General features: G+C 39.3%; 1 protein-coding gene across 15 annotated transcripts in view; it reads right to left on the minus strand.

Moving 5' to 3' along the window:
- Positions 1 to 16,044, minus strand: part of tcerg1b (transcription elongation regulator 1b (CA150)) — a 106,681-nt gene that overhangs the window by 60,252 nt on the left and 30,385 nt on the right. For all 15 annotated transcript variants that reach the window (XM_069898984.1, XM_069898977.1, XM_069898982.1 and 12 more), the window contains exons 3-4: positions 10,819 to 10,971; positions 4,775 to 5,015 (exon numbers count right to left, since the gene is read on the minus strand). In XM_069898984.1, the coding sequence (XP_069755085.1) occupies positions 4,775 to 5,015; positions 10,819 to 10,971 (394 nt within the window). The remainder of the gene's footprint in view (positions 1 to 4,774; positions 5,016 to 10,818; positions 10,972 to 16,044) is intronic.

The raw sequence follows: 16,044 nt of genomic DNA on the forward strand, positions 1-16,044 counted from the left end.
AAGTAGCAATTGTTTCAGATTCCACCACTTTGTATGAAAACCAACCTCTTCAAAAAAGTTCCACAAATACTACTTTCACTCACCTTAAACCTACACCTTCTTTTCAAAACCTCACACAAAAAAGATAAACCTCGTCTATGAATCTTATAATTTTGTATACTGGTACTTCTTGCAGGTCAGACTATCATACAAGGGAAAACAAGCCCACCCAGTCCAGTCTCTCCCTCAACTCAAGTACTTCAATCCAGGCAACCACCTCTTGAATTTCCTCTGCACTCTTTCCTCTACAGAGGTAATCAGAACTGAAAACAATAGTCCAAATCCAGTAGAACAAATATTTTGTGCAGTAATTACCCGAATATTTTGTACATCAATTCACCTCATCTGTGAAATGAAAAACCTCCCAAACCTGATCAGACCAGTGACTATCTCACCGAATGATATTCTCTGCCAATGTACTACTTCTGGGCACCAAGTAAATTTCTCCTTGCAGTCTTAGTTCCATAACTCATTTCAACATTTAAAAAGCATTCTGTTTTAAAGACCAACTTCTGAAGAAATATGACTCTCGTTTGATCTTCTTGTTACTAATATCAATAACAACTTCTAGCTTCACATTCATGATGAAAAATGCTTCCCAAAGTTGTCCATCTTGTACTATCAACACTAGAGGGAGTGTGAACACAGCTTTTCTGATTTATGGAACTTAAACACTGAATCGATAACAGAATGCCCATCTTCAAAAATGGACTTGAACTACCCCAACACATAAATTTGTTCAGTTATTATACTTTAAAAATACACTTCATCTTAAACTTTCTTGTGCAGCACTGTAGATTAACCAGTAGTTTTTTCCACATGTGCCAAGATCAATTGTGAAGATTAATGAGGTCAAAAATAGTAGTTTCATACATCTCAGTCATTGTCTGGGCTTTAAGTTGGATAAATTTGAAGGAAAAAATTGTTTGCATTTGTAAAGAGTCTTGCACAACCTCTGGAGGTTACAAACAATTAACAAGTGAAGCATTGAATTGCATTATAAATTAAATGTTTTAGACCTCACCATCAAATCCAGGATTTATTGTCCTATTCTAGTTACCCCTGGGGCAGTGATGAGGAAACTGCCACGAAGGCTGTAATCTCCCAGCTATGGGTTTGTTTCTAAACTCAGGTGTTGACTGTGTGGAGTTCACACTTGCCGGAACCCTGGCTTCCTCCCAATTCCAATGACATGCTCAGAGATCAAATTATCCCTTGATATCAATGGATGGCAAAAGATTCAAGGAAAGTTGTCAGGCATACAAGAATAAGTTTACACAAAAATGTTGGAGAAAATCACCAATGTTTTCGTTGAAAGAAGGAAACGGGAACAACAGTACATGCAATTTGGGCATGTGAGAAAGTGGAAAAGTTTTGGGAAGATCTAAACCAGATATTAAATAAAATCACAAAAAGCAACATATCAAAAAATCCAGAGATCTTTCTTCTAAGTAATATAAGAAGTAAAGAACTTGGACTCGATTTGGATGGAGCACAAAAAAGATTTATTAGGATAGCCTTAGCTGTAGCAAAATAATGTATTATGTCAACCTGGAAATTAGAAGATAGCCTGAGAATACAGCAATGGTACATAGAAATTAATAAATGTATTCCATTGGAAAAAATAACATATAATTTAAGAAATAACATCACAGTATTCGAACAAATTTGGGAACCGTACATGGAACACAACAGAGAAGTCCTACCGCGGACCTCCACCGCCTAAAATGACAGAAGGAGAAGACGACGAAATGAAGTCAACACAGCATTCTTGATGTAGCAAAGATAAAGAGACATAATTAACATTTCAGGCCTGAGCCCTTCGTCAAGGTATGAGCAAAAGGTAGGCAGGCATCTGAATAAAATAAAATGGTGGGGAGAGGGGCAGGAGAAGAGGCACAAGAGATCACAGGTGGATATGGGTGGGAGGGCACAAGTGAAAAAGGCTGATGAGATGGAGAGGGAGATGGAGAGCTGGAGGAAAGAAGACAGAGGTATGGGGAAGAGAGGGAAAGAGCGCAGTGGGCTAATGGAAACCGAAGAAGAATATTTGGTGTTGCTCCTCCAATTTACAGGTGGCCTTGGTTTGGCAGTGCATGAGGCTATAGAGAGATACGTCAGCGTGCAAGTGTGGCACAGAATTGAAATGGTTGGTCACTACCAGAACCCTGCCACTGATGCGGACAGAGCGAAAGTACTCAGTAAAGCAATCTCCCAGTCTGGGCCCAGTCTCTCCGATGTACAGAAGGCCACAAAGGGAACACTAGATTATCCCCACAGATTCACAAATGAAGTGTGGCTTCATTTGGAAGACTGGGGCCCTGAAAGGTGGTGTGGAAGGAGGTCTGGGCGCAGGTGTAGCACTTCCTGCAGTCACAGGGGTAGGTGCCAAGGGGGTGATTATTGGGGAGGAATGAAAGGACAAGGGAGTCATTGAGGGAGTGGTACCTATGGAAGAGGTGTCTGGTAGTGGGATCAGATTGTAGGTGATGGAAGTTACAGAGGATAATATGTTAGATGCAGAGGCTGGTGTGATAGTAGGGGAGAAGGGAAATCCAGTCCTTGTTATGTATTGGGGCAGATGTAAGTACCAAGGCAACATGGGGTTGTGGGTAAGTGTGGATATGGCACAGACGTAAAAGGCCAAATGGCCTCTTTGCAGGTTTTAAGAAATTACTTAATTGGAAGTAATGATTAGGTTCAGGGATAAACTTTGTTCAGAATTGTAAAACTTCTCTGCTCTTCGACATGATTCAGGTAGGGGAAGATGAAAGACTTCATGATTAAAAAGGGGCCATGAGATTATTAAGTGTACTAAAAGCTGACTAAGTCACCTGCTGAGATCAATCCCAGGTTGCTATGGAAAGGAAAAGAACAGATTGTTGAGGCCCTGACAGATATGAACATTTCTCTACTGGATACAAATTAAGTGCCTAATAACTGGAGGACAGCATACATACTATCAAATGGAATAAACCAGGTAATTACACAAGTCTGGACACTAAGATGAGGGCAGGGAAGTTGTAGGAAAAAATTCTTTGGGCAGGATTAGTCTGCAGTTAGAAAGGAAATAAATTAATCAAAGAAAAAGATTAGGAATAAAAAAAATTAGCTGGGATATACTGTTGGAGAGACCTGTGAGTGAGATAGTTGACCAGATAGAAAGGCAAGTCACTGGGTGGTGTAAAAGGCATTAGGTCATAGTATTACCTGATTTCAACTTCAGTGACACTGACAATTGGAAAACAACAATGCAATCCTTGTTAATGTAGCAGCAGTACAGAATTGCCACCGAGTCTACTACCTTACCATTATGGGCTTAATTCCAACAATGAGATGGAGTTGAATGTTTTTTATTTAATTAAAATTTAAACCCTGCAGAACTTTTCACACCAGTAAGTTGAAAGTCCTACAAGTGCTGAAAGTTGGACAAGTGGATGAAGTGTCAATGAGCAATCACTTTGGGGGTAATGACTCCGTTCATTTGCACAGTTTGAGAAAGGGATAATAATGGGTCGTGAAATTTGGGGAAGACAATTTCAATATCATTAGACAGGACTCTTGAACAGACGAGAAACAATGACTTGAAGGTAAATCAACATTTGGGAAGTGAGAACATTTTTAAAGTGAATGGTGGGAGTTCATAAGCAACATGAACTCATAATGGCGATGGGGATTTACAGTACATCCAGAGATGGAGGATTTGATAAATTGAAAGAATCATGTAGAGCACAGAAAAGGGATGAGGCCCTTCAGGAAAATAGTGAGTGTTGGGGAGTTCTTTTAAAAAAAAATTAGGAGTGTGTAAGGGCCAAAAAATATTACTTGCAGCTAAATTTAAGAAAAATCCACGACATTTTAGAAGTTTATCTAGAGTAAAACAAGGCAGAACACAAGTGGGAAACTTGAAGGAAATTGCAATTGTCTTAGAAAATGTTAATCTTTTTATAGAGTGGACAATCCAAACTGGCAAAACTATCACAGAAGAGTTTGTGGAATTTGTCAGGGATTGCTTATTGTTTATTTCTTTTTTTCATGTGCTGTTGACAAGGAGAAAGGTATTGTAGGTGAAATGCTGAGGAGAGACAAAATAGACTAGTCTGATTTTCCTTGGAGCAGAGGAGGCTAAAGGGTGGACCTGAAAGAAGTGTATAAAATTAGGAGGCATGGATTGCATAACTTTTAAGAAATTTTACCCCATGGCAGAGGTATCTAAAACTGGAGGACATCAGTTCTTAGGTGGGGTTCTGAAGCACATTGCCTGAATGGATAGTGAAGGCAGGCATGCTCTCATTCAAGTACAATCTGCACAAGCATTAGAATCAGCAACTTAGCTGCGGACTAAGCCCACATAAGTGGGCCCATTATAGAGATATAGTTCATGTTCACCATGAACATAATGGCCTGTTTCTGTCTTGTACAACTCTGCAACAGTGATTCACAAGATCAATAATCATACAAGCAGCATTCAGGATAAAATATTTTTCAAATTCATGATCTTAGTGATAAAATATCACTTCACCAAAATATTACTCTAGACAGCTGATGGATATTAAGTGAACACATTCTCTGGAAAAGGTACCAAAGAAATTTCAAAAGTCAACTATGAACCTGAATTCATATACTTGCTGAACGGAAAAATGAGCACCAACATATTTAACATCTGTGATTCAGTTGTTGAATTAAAACAAGTGTTCATAATTTCTGCATTCTCATGTATTCCTTGATTACTCACCTGGACCTGCTGCTGAGACAGTAACAACTGATGCAGGTGCACTGGAAGAGGCTGGTGCTGTGGATTGAACAGATGAAGTGGGTGTTGAGACAGATGGAGCTGCTGTACTCCCAATGGGTGTTGACGTTGTAGTTATCACTTGTGAGGCCATAACTGGTGTCAGTTCTGATTGTTGAATTATCTTCACTCCCTCTGGCTTTGACCAGGCAGATTCTCGTGTCCGAGCATTATAATAGTATACCTTGGAAAAGAAAGAAAAGCTCTATAAGCTAATATTTAACAAATATACAGCAAACAGTAGAGAGTTTCTCCTGCATAACAAGGATTAATTATTGTTCAGGTTTATACCAGTGTGCCTGTTACACAATTCACTGTACATGAGGAGAGTGCTGAGGGTTGATCAGGATTTATCTTTGGATAGAGATAGAATTACCCTCATTAGTCGCTTAATTGCTCAAAGTCATAGGGTTATAGGATCATTGGCCTTTTATGGAGCAAAATGTTTTTTTTTGCCTTAACAAAATCTAAGATAAATGAGAGCCTTCAATCATACTGGACACAAGAAATAATCATGGTTGTGTCCCACTTGGACATCAACACAGGGGTCTTCAATGGTGCATCTACAGTTCAATAACTTCCCCTCCATTGAAAGATCAGTGTTACTTGTAACTGTTCCTGCATTCTGCTAATGCTATAAACTCTGAATGACAAAACAGTAAATGTCAATCCACAGAAAGAATGTCATAGATAATGCAGCACAAGTGAAATCTATCAAAGGTCAGTGAAATGAATGTCTGAAAATGCTGTGATTGTAGTTAAAAAATACACTAAAATGGTGGAGGAACTCAGTCAGTCTTTTCAGCTTCTATAGGAGACAAAGATATATTGCCAACATTTCAGACCTGCCCCTTCTTCAAGGGATATGCAGAACAAGCCAGAAGCAGGAAATCTCAGAATTCAAACAATGGGGGAGGAATCCAAACCAACAAAAGGTGTTAAATGGATGAAAGAGACAAGGTAAGAATTTATCAGAATGCTTGGCCCTCCACTCTCTCCACACCAATCTGAACTTCACCATCAAACATACAGACAAGGTTGGTGATGTTGGAGTCTGATGCATTTACCTGTCTGGCTGAAGCCAAATGACAACTTTCAGACACCTTTTACCACACCAGCAGGACCCCACCAAAATTCAAACCACTGTATCACGCACCATCTCTGAACTGATTACTTCTTAGCACATCCTCCAACACCGTAACGACCGTTTCTACCTCCAACCCAAGATCCACAAACCCATTGTCTGTCAAACCCATCTCGTCCACATCGAATTATTCTCCACTTACCTCGATTCTGTTTTTTCATCCCACCAACTCCCCACCTCCCTACATCCAGGATACTTCCCACATCCTTCTTCACTTCAACAACTTCAAGTTCCCTGAACTCGATCGTCTCATGTTTACCATATATTTCCAATTCCTATACACCTCCACCTTCCATGCTAAAGGCCTTAAAGCCTTTCGGTTCTTTCTGGACAACAGAACTAATCTCTCTACCACCACCCTCCTCTGGCTGACTGAACTTGTCCTCACTCTCAATAATTTCTCCTTTGTCTCATCCCACTTTCACCAGGTTAAAGGAAAACCATGGGTACCTGCATTAGCTCCAGCTATGCCTGCATTTTTGTTGGCTATATAGAGCAATCCATGCTCGTTGACTTCATCCATTTTACTGCCAACTTCTACCCCAATCTCAAATTCACTTGCCCATCACTAGCAACACTCTTTCCTCGATCTCTCTGTTGACATCTCCGGAGACAAACTCTCAACATCTTCTATAAACCCACCAACTCCCAAAGTTATCTCAACCATACCTCTTCCCATCTTGTCCCCTATAAGGATTCCATTCCATTCTCTCAATTCCTCCTTCTCCATCGCATCTGCACCGAGGACTTCCATGCCCAATCATCAGAAACGTCCTTCTTCTTCAAACAATATGGCTTTCCCTCTACCACCATCAACTCAGTGCTCACCTGCACATCCTCCATTACCCGCACATCTGCCCTGGCCCCCTCCACTCCCACATGCAACAAGCACAGGATTCCTCTTATCCTTACCTACCATCCCACCAGCCTCAGCATCCAACACATCGACCTCCACTATTTCCACCACCTTTTGTGTGATTCCACCACTAGATACATAATCCCCTCTCCACCTTCCGCAAGGACCACTCCCTCCATGTCTCTCTTGTCCACTCCTCCCTCCCAACCAATCATCCCTTGGGACCTACCCCTTGTGACAGCAGGAGATGCTCCACTTGCACCCACATCTACTCCCTCACCACCATTCTGCACTCAAAACAGTCCTGCTAAGTAAAGCAGCATTTCAATTGTGAATCTGCAGAGTTCACCTACTCCACCACTGCTCCCACTGTGGTCTCCTCTACATCAGAGAAGCTGGATGTAGACTGGGAGATCGCTTTGTCCACCATAGTAGCATGGATCTCCTTGAGCTCATCCATTTCAATTCTTCATCTCATTCCCTTGTTGACATGTCAATCCATGGTCTCATGCACTGCCAGACTGAGACCACCCCCTACCCCACCGCTTCTTCTCTCATTGTCTTTTCCTATCTCTGTCTCTCCATTCCATTTCCTATCACACAAACATGATAAAATCTTACCTCATCCCTTTTCATATACAATTAATACCTTTTGTTGGTCTGGATTCCACCCCCATTGTTTGAATTCTGACACTTTCTGAGATTTCCTGCTTCTGGCTTATTCTGCTTAAAGATTAGCTCAGGCCCAAAACGCCAGCAATATATCTTTGGCTGAATTGCTCCAGCATTTTTCTGTGTGTTTTTACTACCAATCAAAGGTCAGCCTAAGTCTCAATTTATAACCATGTTAAAACAAAATAATTTAACCACCCTTCCTTTGATACTGATCCAAATCCTGAGGGTTTGGATCAGTAAAACTCCAATCATACTCTTTGCAATAATTTTAAATCTCAAGGTGGCTCCCTTCCACTCACAAGGCCTTGGTTCTGGCATTCCCTTCCTGCCCTCCTGAGATCCTGGTTCTCACATTCCATTTAAATTTACGATAATACTGTGTCAATATTAAAAAAAACTCCATTATAATTTAGGTTATCACCCAATCCGGAAAATCTGGGACTATGAAAATCCTAGAGTATCAGCTCATCTGATTTTACTTATGACAAGATTCCAGATTTCTTTATTGTCAGTAATAGTATAGAGCAGGTAATATTACATGAAATCACCTTCTACCTGCCACAAGGTAAACAAAGAGTTGCCATTCGTGTTGTCTGATGCCCTTGATAGTAAGAGAGAAATCCTTCAGTGTCCATGGATTCACCTCCAGTGCTTCCGCAGCCGCTGCAGCTGGCACAGACCGCTGCGATGAGTCCTTCTACCCCAATGAGTCCATCCCAGCTCTCATAGCAATTTGTTTGGTAATATTCCCCTGATCACCTCCCTGTATCCTATGTAACCTAAGAGCATAAGGAGCAGGAGTCGGCCATTTAGTAAGATCATGGTTGAAAATGGTCATGGGCCAATCAACTCTACTTACCCTCCCATTCCTGATAGCCCTCAATTCTTCAACCATGAAAAACACTGTGTCCTAAATACATTTCTTAAGGCAGCCTCTACTGCTTCCTTGGGAAGAAAATTCCAGATTCACTACTTTTTGGGAGAGGCCAAGTTCAAGTCTCACCTATCAGTAGAAATAACTTTTCTGGCTGTCTTATCTGTCTGTTTCACAATTCTTTACAGTTCGACAAGATCCTCTCTCATTCTTCTCAATTCCAGCAAGTATAGCCTGTCACAATCGTGTACTTACCTATGCCAGTCACTGCTGCTGATGTATCTGAGGCGTCGCAGAGTTATAGCACACATGCACAGGTTAGTTAAGAAGGCTGCATATGTGGTGATGGATCTCGGGTGCAGGAGGTGGAGAGTGAGAGTGTCAAGATCACCCATTTGGTGGAGAGCTAATAAAAAGATCAGAGGGTTTTGACCGGGTGGTGTTTGGTGGGATGAAGAATTCAGTGTTGTGTCTGAGTGGAATAAAGCATCTGAGGTGATTTTATTTCTCTTTCACTGTGTATGAGGAGATGAAGACATTATTATTTTTCATTCTTTGTTGTATATTATAATCTTGTCAATCATGTATCCTTATTCTCTTTGTTCATTGTCTATTAAACTTCAATAAAAAGATTGAAAAAGAAAGAAGAGAGTCGACTCCAGTTTATGCTATTAAAAAAAAACAAGTCTTTGTGTGTGTAAACTGGATAAATTAATGCAGCTACATGCCCCAGGTGACTCTATCATTTCCCCATTGGCTAATCCCTTCATCCCCAGAATAAACTTGGTGAACATGCTGGGCACTGCCTCCAAAGCCAGTAAGTACATCCTTCCTCACATCAGGAGACCAGAACTCCTCGCAGTCCTCCAGGTGCAGCCTCATCAGGACCCTGTACAGTTGCAACAGAACATTCCTGCTCTTAAATTTAATCCCTCCAGCAATGAAGGACAATTTCTCATTTGATTTCTTGGTTAACTAATGCACAAGCACTCCCAAGTCACTCTGCACAAAAGCATGCTACAATCTTTCACCATTTAAATTAGAGTCTGTTCTAACTTTTATCTGATACACCGATGAAATCCAGAGTCTCGCACAAGCACTTATATTCAAGCAACTTACAGCAGTACAATAGAGATGGTCCCTGACATACAACTGAGTTCCGTTCTGACCGACCGGTTAGATCTCAAAATGGATGCAAGTTAGACACGTTACTCTGGGCCAACACATTCTTACATTGGAGCCACGGCACTTTATCCACAGCCCAGTCTGGGTCCCACTGTCCACCACTACCGGCACCTGGCCTGCACTCTCCTCCCCCACCTTGAACACCAGGTCTTCCACCACCTTCATGTCCCAAAAAGAGAACACAATCGGCGGCAGCGGAGTCTCGGCATCCCCCAGTGGCTGCCATGTTGGTCCATCAAAATAAACAGTCCCTAGATTCCCAGGACCTGACGTGTGATTTTTTTTATATTCATATATTTTTTTTAAAAATGATACAGTATGATTTTTCAGTTGAATGTATAAATGGTCATAAGTTGCATAAGTCATTGGTAGGGGACCACCTGTAACCACATCTCTGCGATGCAGGAGAAATCATGCACGATAATGAAGCTATGTCAGAAACAAAACCAAGATTGCTATCAAAACATGCCACCAAAAATTTGATGAGACCAGCCAAGTAATATGGAGGCTGCTTCTAGATTGGAAGCAAATTGGTAAATGTGCCATTTATATGGGTTATTAAGTAATTTGACTCATCTGTATTTCTGCAGTGTGCAAATTACCTAGATAAGACCTCTCCAATGAAGTGCAAATAAATTGTGCTGAAGATTTCGGGAATTGATTATTTCCTTACAATATTTGATTTTTTTTAAAATTTCAAAGTAATTTGCAATCTGTCACAGAAAGTGTCTTTCTTAAAAATGAAGGCAAATCTTTGACATTAGGTTGAGATGCAGCATGTAATTTCTATGGCAGTTGACAAAGAATAGCAACAGTTATGAGCTTGAATGACTGGAAAGGGGTGCTCCTTTGCTCAAGATAGAATTTGGGAATAATCTTGGAAATTATAGGTCCATAAACCTAAAATCAGTGGTAGGAAGTCATTAAAGAGGATACTTAGGGATAGAATTTTTCATGCAAACGGATTATATTTAATTTGATTGTTCTGAACATAGACATATGCAGCCTAGTTTTGTGCTCAACAAAAATAGCAGATAAAGCTTGTAGAACTACTGCCTTGCATACCAGTTATATGGAGTTGGGGAGACAGGTAGCAGCAATGAAATTTAAACATTTTAACCTTTCCTTGTCTCAAGAAAATAGCTCCTTGAGGGATGATCATTACAAAGTGATATTGCAACCTTCAACGTTACATTATTTCCACAGAGGACATCCGATTCTAGGCAAAAAGCCAGAATTCTCCTAAAGTTTACCTTTCCTTCTGGGGTTTTGTTTTCCACCCAAATCTCTTCATTGTTTGGCAACCCAGGAGCTGCTGGAGCAGAAACTGGAGGCATCCCTGGCGGAAACATCATTCCTGGTGGTGGAGGCATACTGGCCATAGGAGGAGGTATGAAAGGTGGTCTCTGGAAAAAAAGATATGAACAATCTGAGGCAAGTTGAGAAAAAAAATCCAGTCATTAAACCACTAAGATGAAAATTCCATCTATGTTTGTTGAAAAAAAGTAGAGGATTTTGAATATCCTGATCTACAACTATTTAAATGAATTCTCTATCAAAAATTTCACAATAATGATACAAAGAGAAAATTCCTTCAATTATCTAATTAACAAGCTTTAAATATTCAGTTCAAAATGTGCTTCAAGTATCACAAAGGAAGCCTTCAATCCCAACAAAAGTGAACTTGCCTTTATACTTCCCAAAACAAATAAAATGGTACAAAACCCAGGGTAACTTTGGATAAACAATTAGCAATAGATACTTCTTCTCATTCTCCGACCATACAGCATTACAGTACAAGCTCTTCTGCCCACAATATTGCGCCCTCCTATATAAACTACTCAACAAACTACATCTTCCCTACCTCACACTCATAACCATCCATTTTTTCTTCCATCCATGTGCCTGTCTCTTAAATGTCCCTATTATTCCTGCCTCCAGACAGTGTCCCCTCCATAAATCTTCGTCCGCAAAGCCAAGCCAAAGAAAGAAGAAAAAATTTCCAGTAAATCCCACCCCCACTCCATGTCTCTTTTCCTCTTCCACTCCAACCTCTCATTCTTTTTCCCCTGCTCAACACCAAAACCTCTGTTCTTCCAGCTCCTTCCCTTGTCAGAGAACATCCCTTGTCAGAGAACATCTTTCTCAGCCCTCTGCTGCCTCCATCACTTTGCTGTCCCCTTCCTTTCCTTCCCCTTCCCACCAGCATTCACCCACCACCTGTTTGTCTGCACTCTTCCCCACCCACACATTTTAATTTGGGTGTTTGCCTTTTTTTTAAATTTTTTTATTTTTCACACTATAAACCACATTGATCAAGATACATACATTTTCCTTTTCAAATATATAGTGTTGTTTTCTCCCCCCCACTCCTCCCCTCCCTCCCTCACCTCCCCTCCCATTCATTTAAAGTTCAGAATCTAAGATACATTAAACCTGTCAAACAATGTTGTCACTCAATAAAAATAAACAAGAAATTCCACTGAGTCAGTTCTTTTCATTCTCTTCTCCTTCTGTCATTTTAGGTGGTAGATGTCCACGGTAGGTTTTCTCTATTGTGTTTCATGTATGGCTCCCATATTTGTTCAAATATTGTAATATTATTTCTTAAATTATATGTTATTTTTTCTAATGGAATACATTTATTCATTTCTATATACCATCATTGTATTCTCAAGTTATCTTCTAATTTCCAGGCTGACATAATACATTTTTTTGCTACAGCTAGGGCTATCCTAACAAATCTTTTTTGTGCACCATCCAAATCAAGTCCAAATTCTTTGTTTTTTATGTTACTTAGGAGGGAGATCTCTGGGTTTTTTGGTATATTGCTTTTTGTGATCTTATTTAATATCTGGTTTAGATCTTCCCAAAATTTTTTTACTTTCTCACATGTCCAGATTGCATGAATTGTTGTTCCCATTTCCTTTTTACAGTGAAAACATCTGTCAGATACTGTTGGGTCCCATTTATTTAACTTTTGAGGTGTAATATATAGCCTGTGTATCCAGTTATATTGTATCATACGTAACCTCGTATTTATTGTATTTCTCATAGTTCCTGAGCATAACTTCTCCCATGTTTCCTTCTTTATCTTTATGTTTAGATCTTGTTCCCATTTTTGTATAGTTTTACCATTTGTTTCCTCATTCTCCTTTTCTTGTAGTTTAATATACAGGTTTGTTATAAATTTTTTGATTATGATTGTGTCTGTAATCTCATATTCAAAATTACTTCCCTCTGGTAACCTCAGACTGCTTCCCAATTTGTCCTTCAAGCAGGATTTCAGTTGATAGTATGCCAACACTGTATCACGAGTTATATTATATTTATCCTTCATTTGTTCAAAGGATAATAATTTATTTCCCGAAAAGCAATTTTCTATTCTTTTGATCCCTTTTTTCTCCCATTCTCTAAAGGAAAGGTTATCTATTGTAAAAGGGATTAGCTGATTTTGCTTCAGTATTAGTTTTGGTAATTGGTAATTTGTTTTATTCCTTTCTACATGAATCTTCTTCCAAATATTGAGCAGATGGTGTAATACTGGAGAATTCCTGCGTTGTACCAATTTTTCATCCCATTTATATAATGTATGTTCGGGTATCTTCTCCCCTATTTTATCTAGTTCTAATCTAGTCCAATCTGGCTTTTCCCTTGTTTGATAAAAATCTGATAGGTATCTTAATTGTGCGGCTCTATAATAATTTTTAAAGTTTGGCAGTTGTAAGCCTCCTGGTTTATACCATTCTGTTAATTTATCTAGTGCTATCCTCGGTTTCCCCCCTTTCCATAAAAAGTTCCTTGTTATTTTCTTTAACTCCTTGAAGAATTTCTCTGTCAAGTGTATTGGCAATGCCTGAAATAGTTATTGTATCCTTGGGAAAATGTTCATTTTAATACAGTTTATCCTTCCTATTAGTGTTAGTGGTAAGTCTTTCCAATGCTCTAAGTCGTCCTGTAATTTTTTCATTAGTGGATAATAATTGAGTTTATATAGATGGCCGAGGTTTTTATTTATTTGTATACCTAGGTATCGCATTGCTTGCATTTGCAATCTGAATGGTGATTCTTTCTTAAATTTTGAGAAATCCGCATTATTCATTGGCATTGCTTCACTTTTATTTGCGTTAATCTTGTATCCCGACACTTCTCCATATTCTTTCAATTTCTTATGTAATTCTTTTATTGATATTTCTGGATCTGTTAAGTATACTATAACGTCATCTGCAAATAAACTGATTTTATATTCCTTGTCTTTTATTTTTATCCCTTTTATTTTATTTTCTGTTCTTATCAGTTCTGCTAGTGGTTCTATGGCTAACGCGAACAATAAGGGCGAGAGTGGGAATCCCTGCCTTGTTGATCTGTTTAAGTTAAATTGTTTTGATATATATCCATTTACTGTCACTTTCGCCAATGGCCCCTTATATAATGCTTTAATCCAATTAATATATTTCTCTGGTAAGCTGAATTTTTGTAGTACTTTGAATAAATAATTCCATTCTACTCTGTCAAAGGCCTTCTCTGCGTCTAAAGCAACTGCTACTGTTGGAGCTTTATTTCCTTCTACTGCATGAATTAAGTTAATAAATTTACAAATATAGTCTGTTGTTCGTCTTTTTTTAATAAATCCAGTTTGGTCTAGATTTACTATTTTTGGTACATAGTCGGCTAATCTGTTTGCTAATAGTTTAGCTATTATCTTATAATCTGTGTTAAGTAAAGATATTGGTCTATATGATGCTGGTGCGAGTGGATCTTTCCCTGTCTTTGGTATTACTGTAATTATTGCTGTTTTGCATGAATCTGGTAAGCTTTGTGTTTTATCAATCTGGTTGATTACTTCCAGGAGAGGAGGAATTAATATATCTTTAAATGTTTTATAGAATTCTATTGGGAATCCATCCTCTCCTCGTGTTTTATTATTCGGTAGTTTTTTTTTATTATCTCTTGTGTTTCTACTATTTCAAATGGTTCTGTTAATTTATTTTGTTCCTCTGTTTGTAATTTCGGTAGTTCAATTTTAGTTAAAAATTCATCTATTTTGTCTTCTTTCCCTTCGTTTTCAGTTTGGTATAATTGTTCGTAGAATTCTCTGAAGTTTTCATTAATCTCCGTTGGATTATATATGATTTGTTTGTCTTTTTTCCTTGATGCCAATACCATTCTCTTAGTTTGTTCTGTCTTAAACTGCCATGCTAGAATTTTGTGCGTTTTTTCTCCTAGTTCATAATATTTCTGTTTTGTCTTCATTATGTTCTTCTCCAGCTTATATGTTTGTAGTGTTTCATATTTTATTTTTTTATCTGCCAATTCTCTTCTTTTAGTTGTGTCTTCCTTCATTGCTAATTCTTTTTCTATATTTGCTATTTCCCTTTCCAACTGCACTGTTTCCTGATTGTAGTCCTTCTTCATCTTGGTTACATAACTTATTATTTGCCCTCTGATGAACGCTTTCATTGCGTCCCATAGTATAAATTTATCTTTCACTGATTCCATATTTATTTCAAAGTACATTTTAATTTGTCTTTCAATGAATTCTCTAAAATCTTGCCTTTTAAGTAGCATGGAGTTTAATCTCCATCTATACATTCTTGGCTTGGTTCAGCATCATGCTGAAGAAGATTGAAAAGAGGGTTGGTGCGAGAACACAGCCTTGCTTCACGCCATTGTTAATGGAGAAGGGTTCAGAGAGCTCATTGTTGTATCTGACCCGACCTTGTTGGTTTTCGTGCAGTTGGATAATCATGTTGAGGAACTTTGGGGGACATCCGATGCGCTCTAGTATTTGCCAAAGCCCTTTCCTGCTCACGGTGTCGAAGGCTTTGGTGAGGTCAACAAAGGTGATGTAGAGTCCTTTGTTTTGTTCTCTGCAAGCCATGAAAGACATGAAAGACCCATGAAAGACATGAAAGACCCATGAAAGACCCCAACAATGAAGACGCTGTTTACATCCGGTACCGCACGGATGGCAGTCTCTTCAATCTGAGGCGCCTGCAAGCTCACACCAAGACACAAGAAAAACTTGTCCGTGAACTACTCTTTGCAGATGATGCCGCTTTAGTTGCCCATTCAGAGCCAGCTCTTCAGCGCTTGACGTCCTGCTTTGCGGAAACTGCCAAAATGTTTGGCCTGGAAGTCAGCCTGAAGAAAACTGAGGTCCTCCATCAGCCAGCTCCCCACCATGACTACCAGCCCCCCCACATCTCCATCGGGCACACAAAACTCAAAACGGTCAACCAGTTTACCTATCTCGGCTGCACCATTTCATCAGATGCAAGGATCGACAATGAGATAGACAACAGACTCGCCAAGGCAAATAGCGCCTTTGGAAGACTACACAAAAGAGTCTGGAAAAACAACCAACTGAAAAACCTCACAAAGATAAGCGTATACAGAGCCGTTGTCATACCCACACTCCTGTTCGGCTCCGAATCATGGGTCCTCTACTGGCACCACCTACGGCTCCTAGAACGCTT

Source organism: Narcine bancroftii, chromosome 9 (genome assembly GCF_036971445.1).
Source record: "Narcine bancroftii isolate sNarBan1 chromosome 9, sNarBan1.hap1, whole genome shotgun sequence".
Taxonomy (NCBI): domain Eukaryota; kingdom Metazoa; phylum Chordata; class Chondrichthyes; order Torpediniformes; family Narcinidae; genus Narcine; species Narcine bancroftii.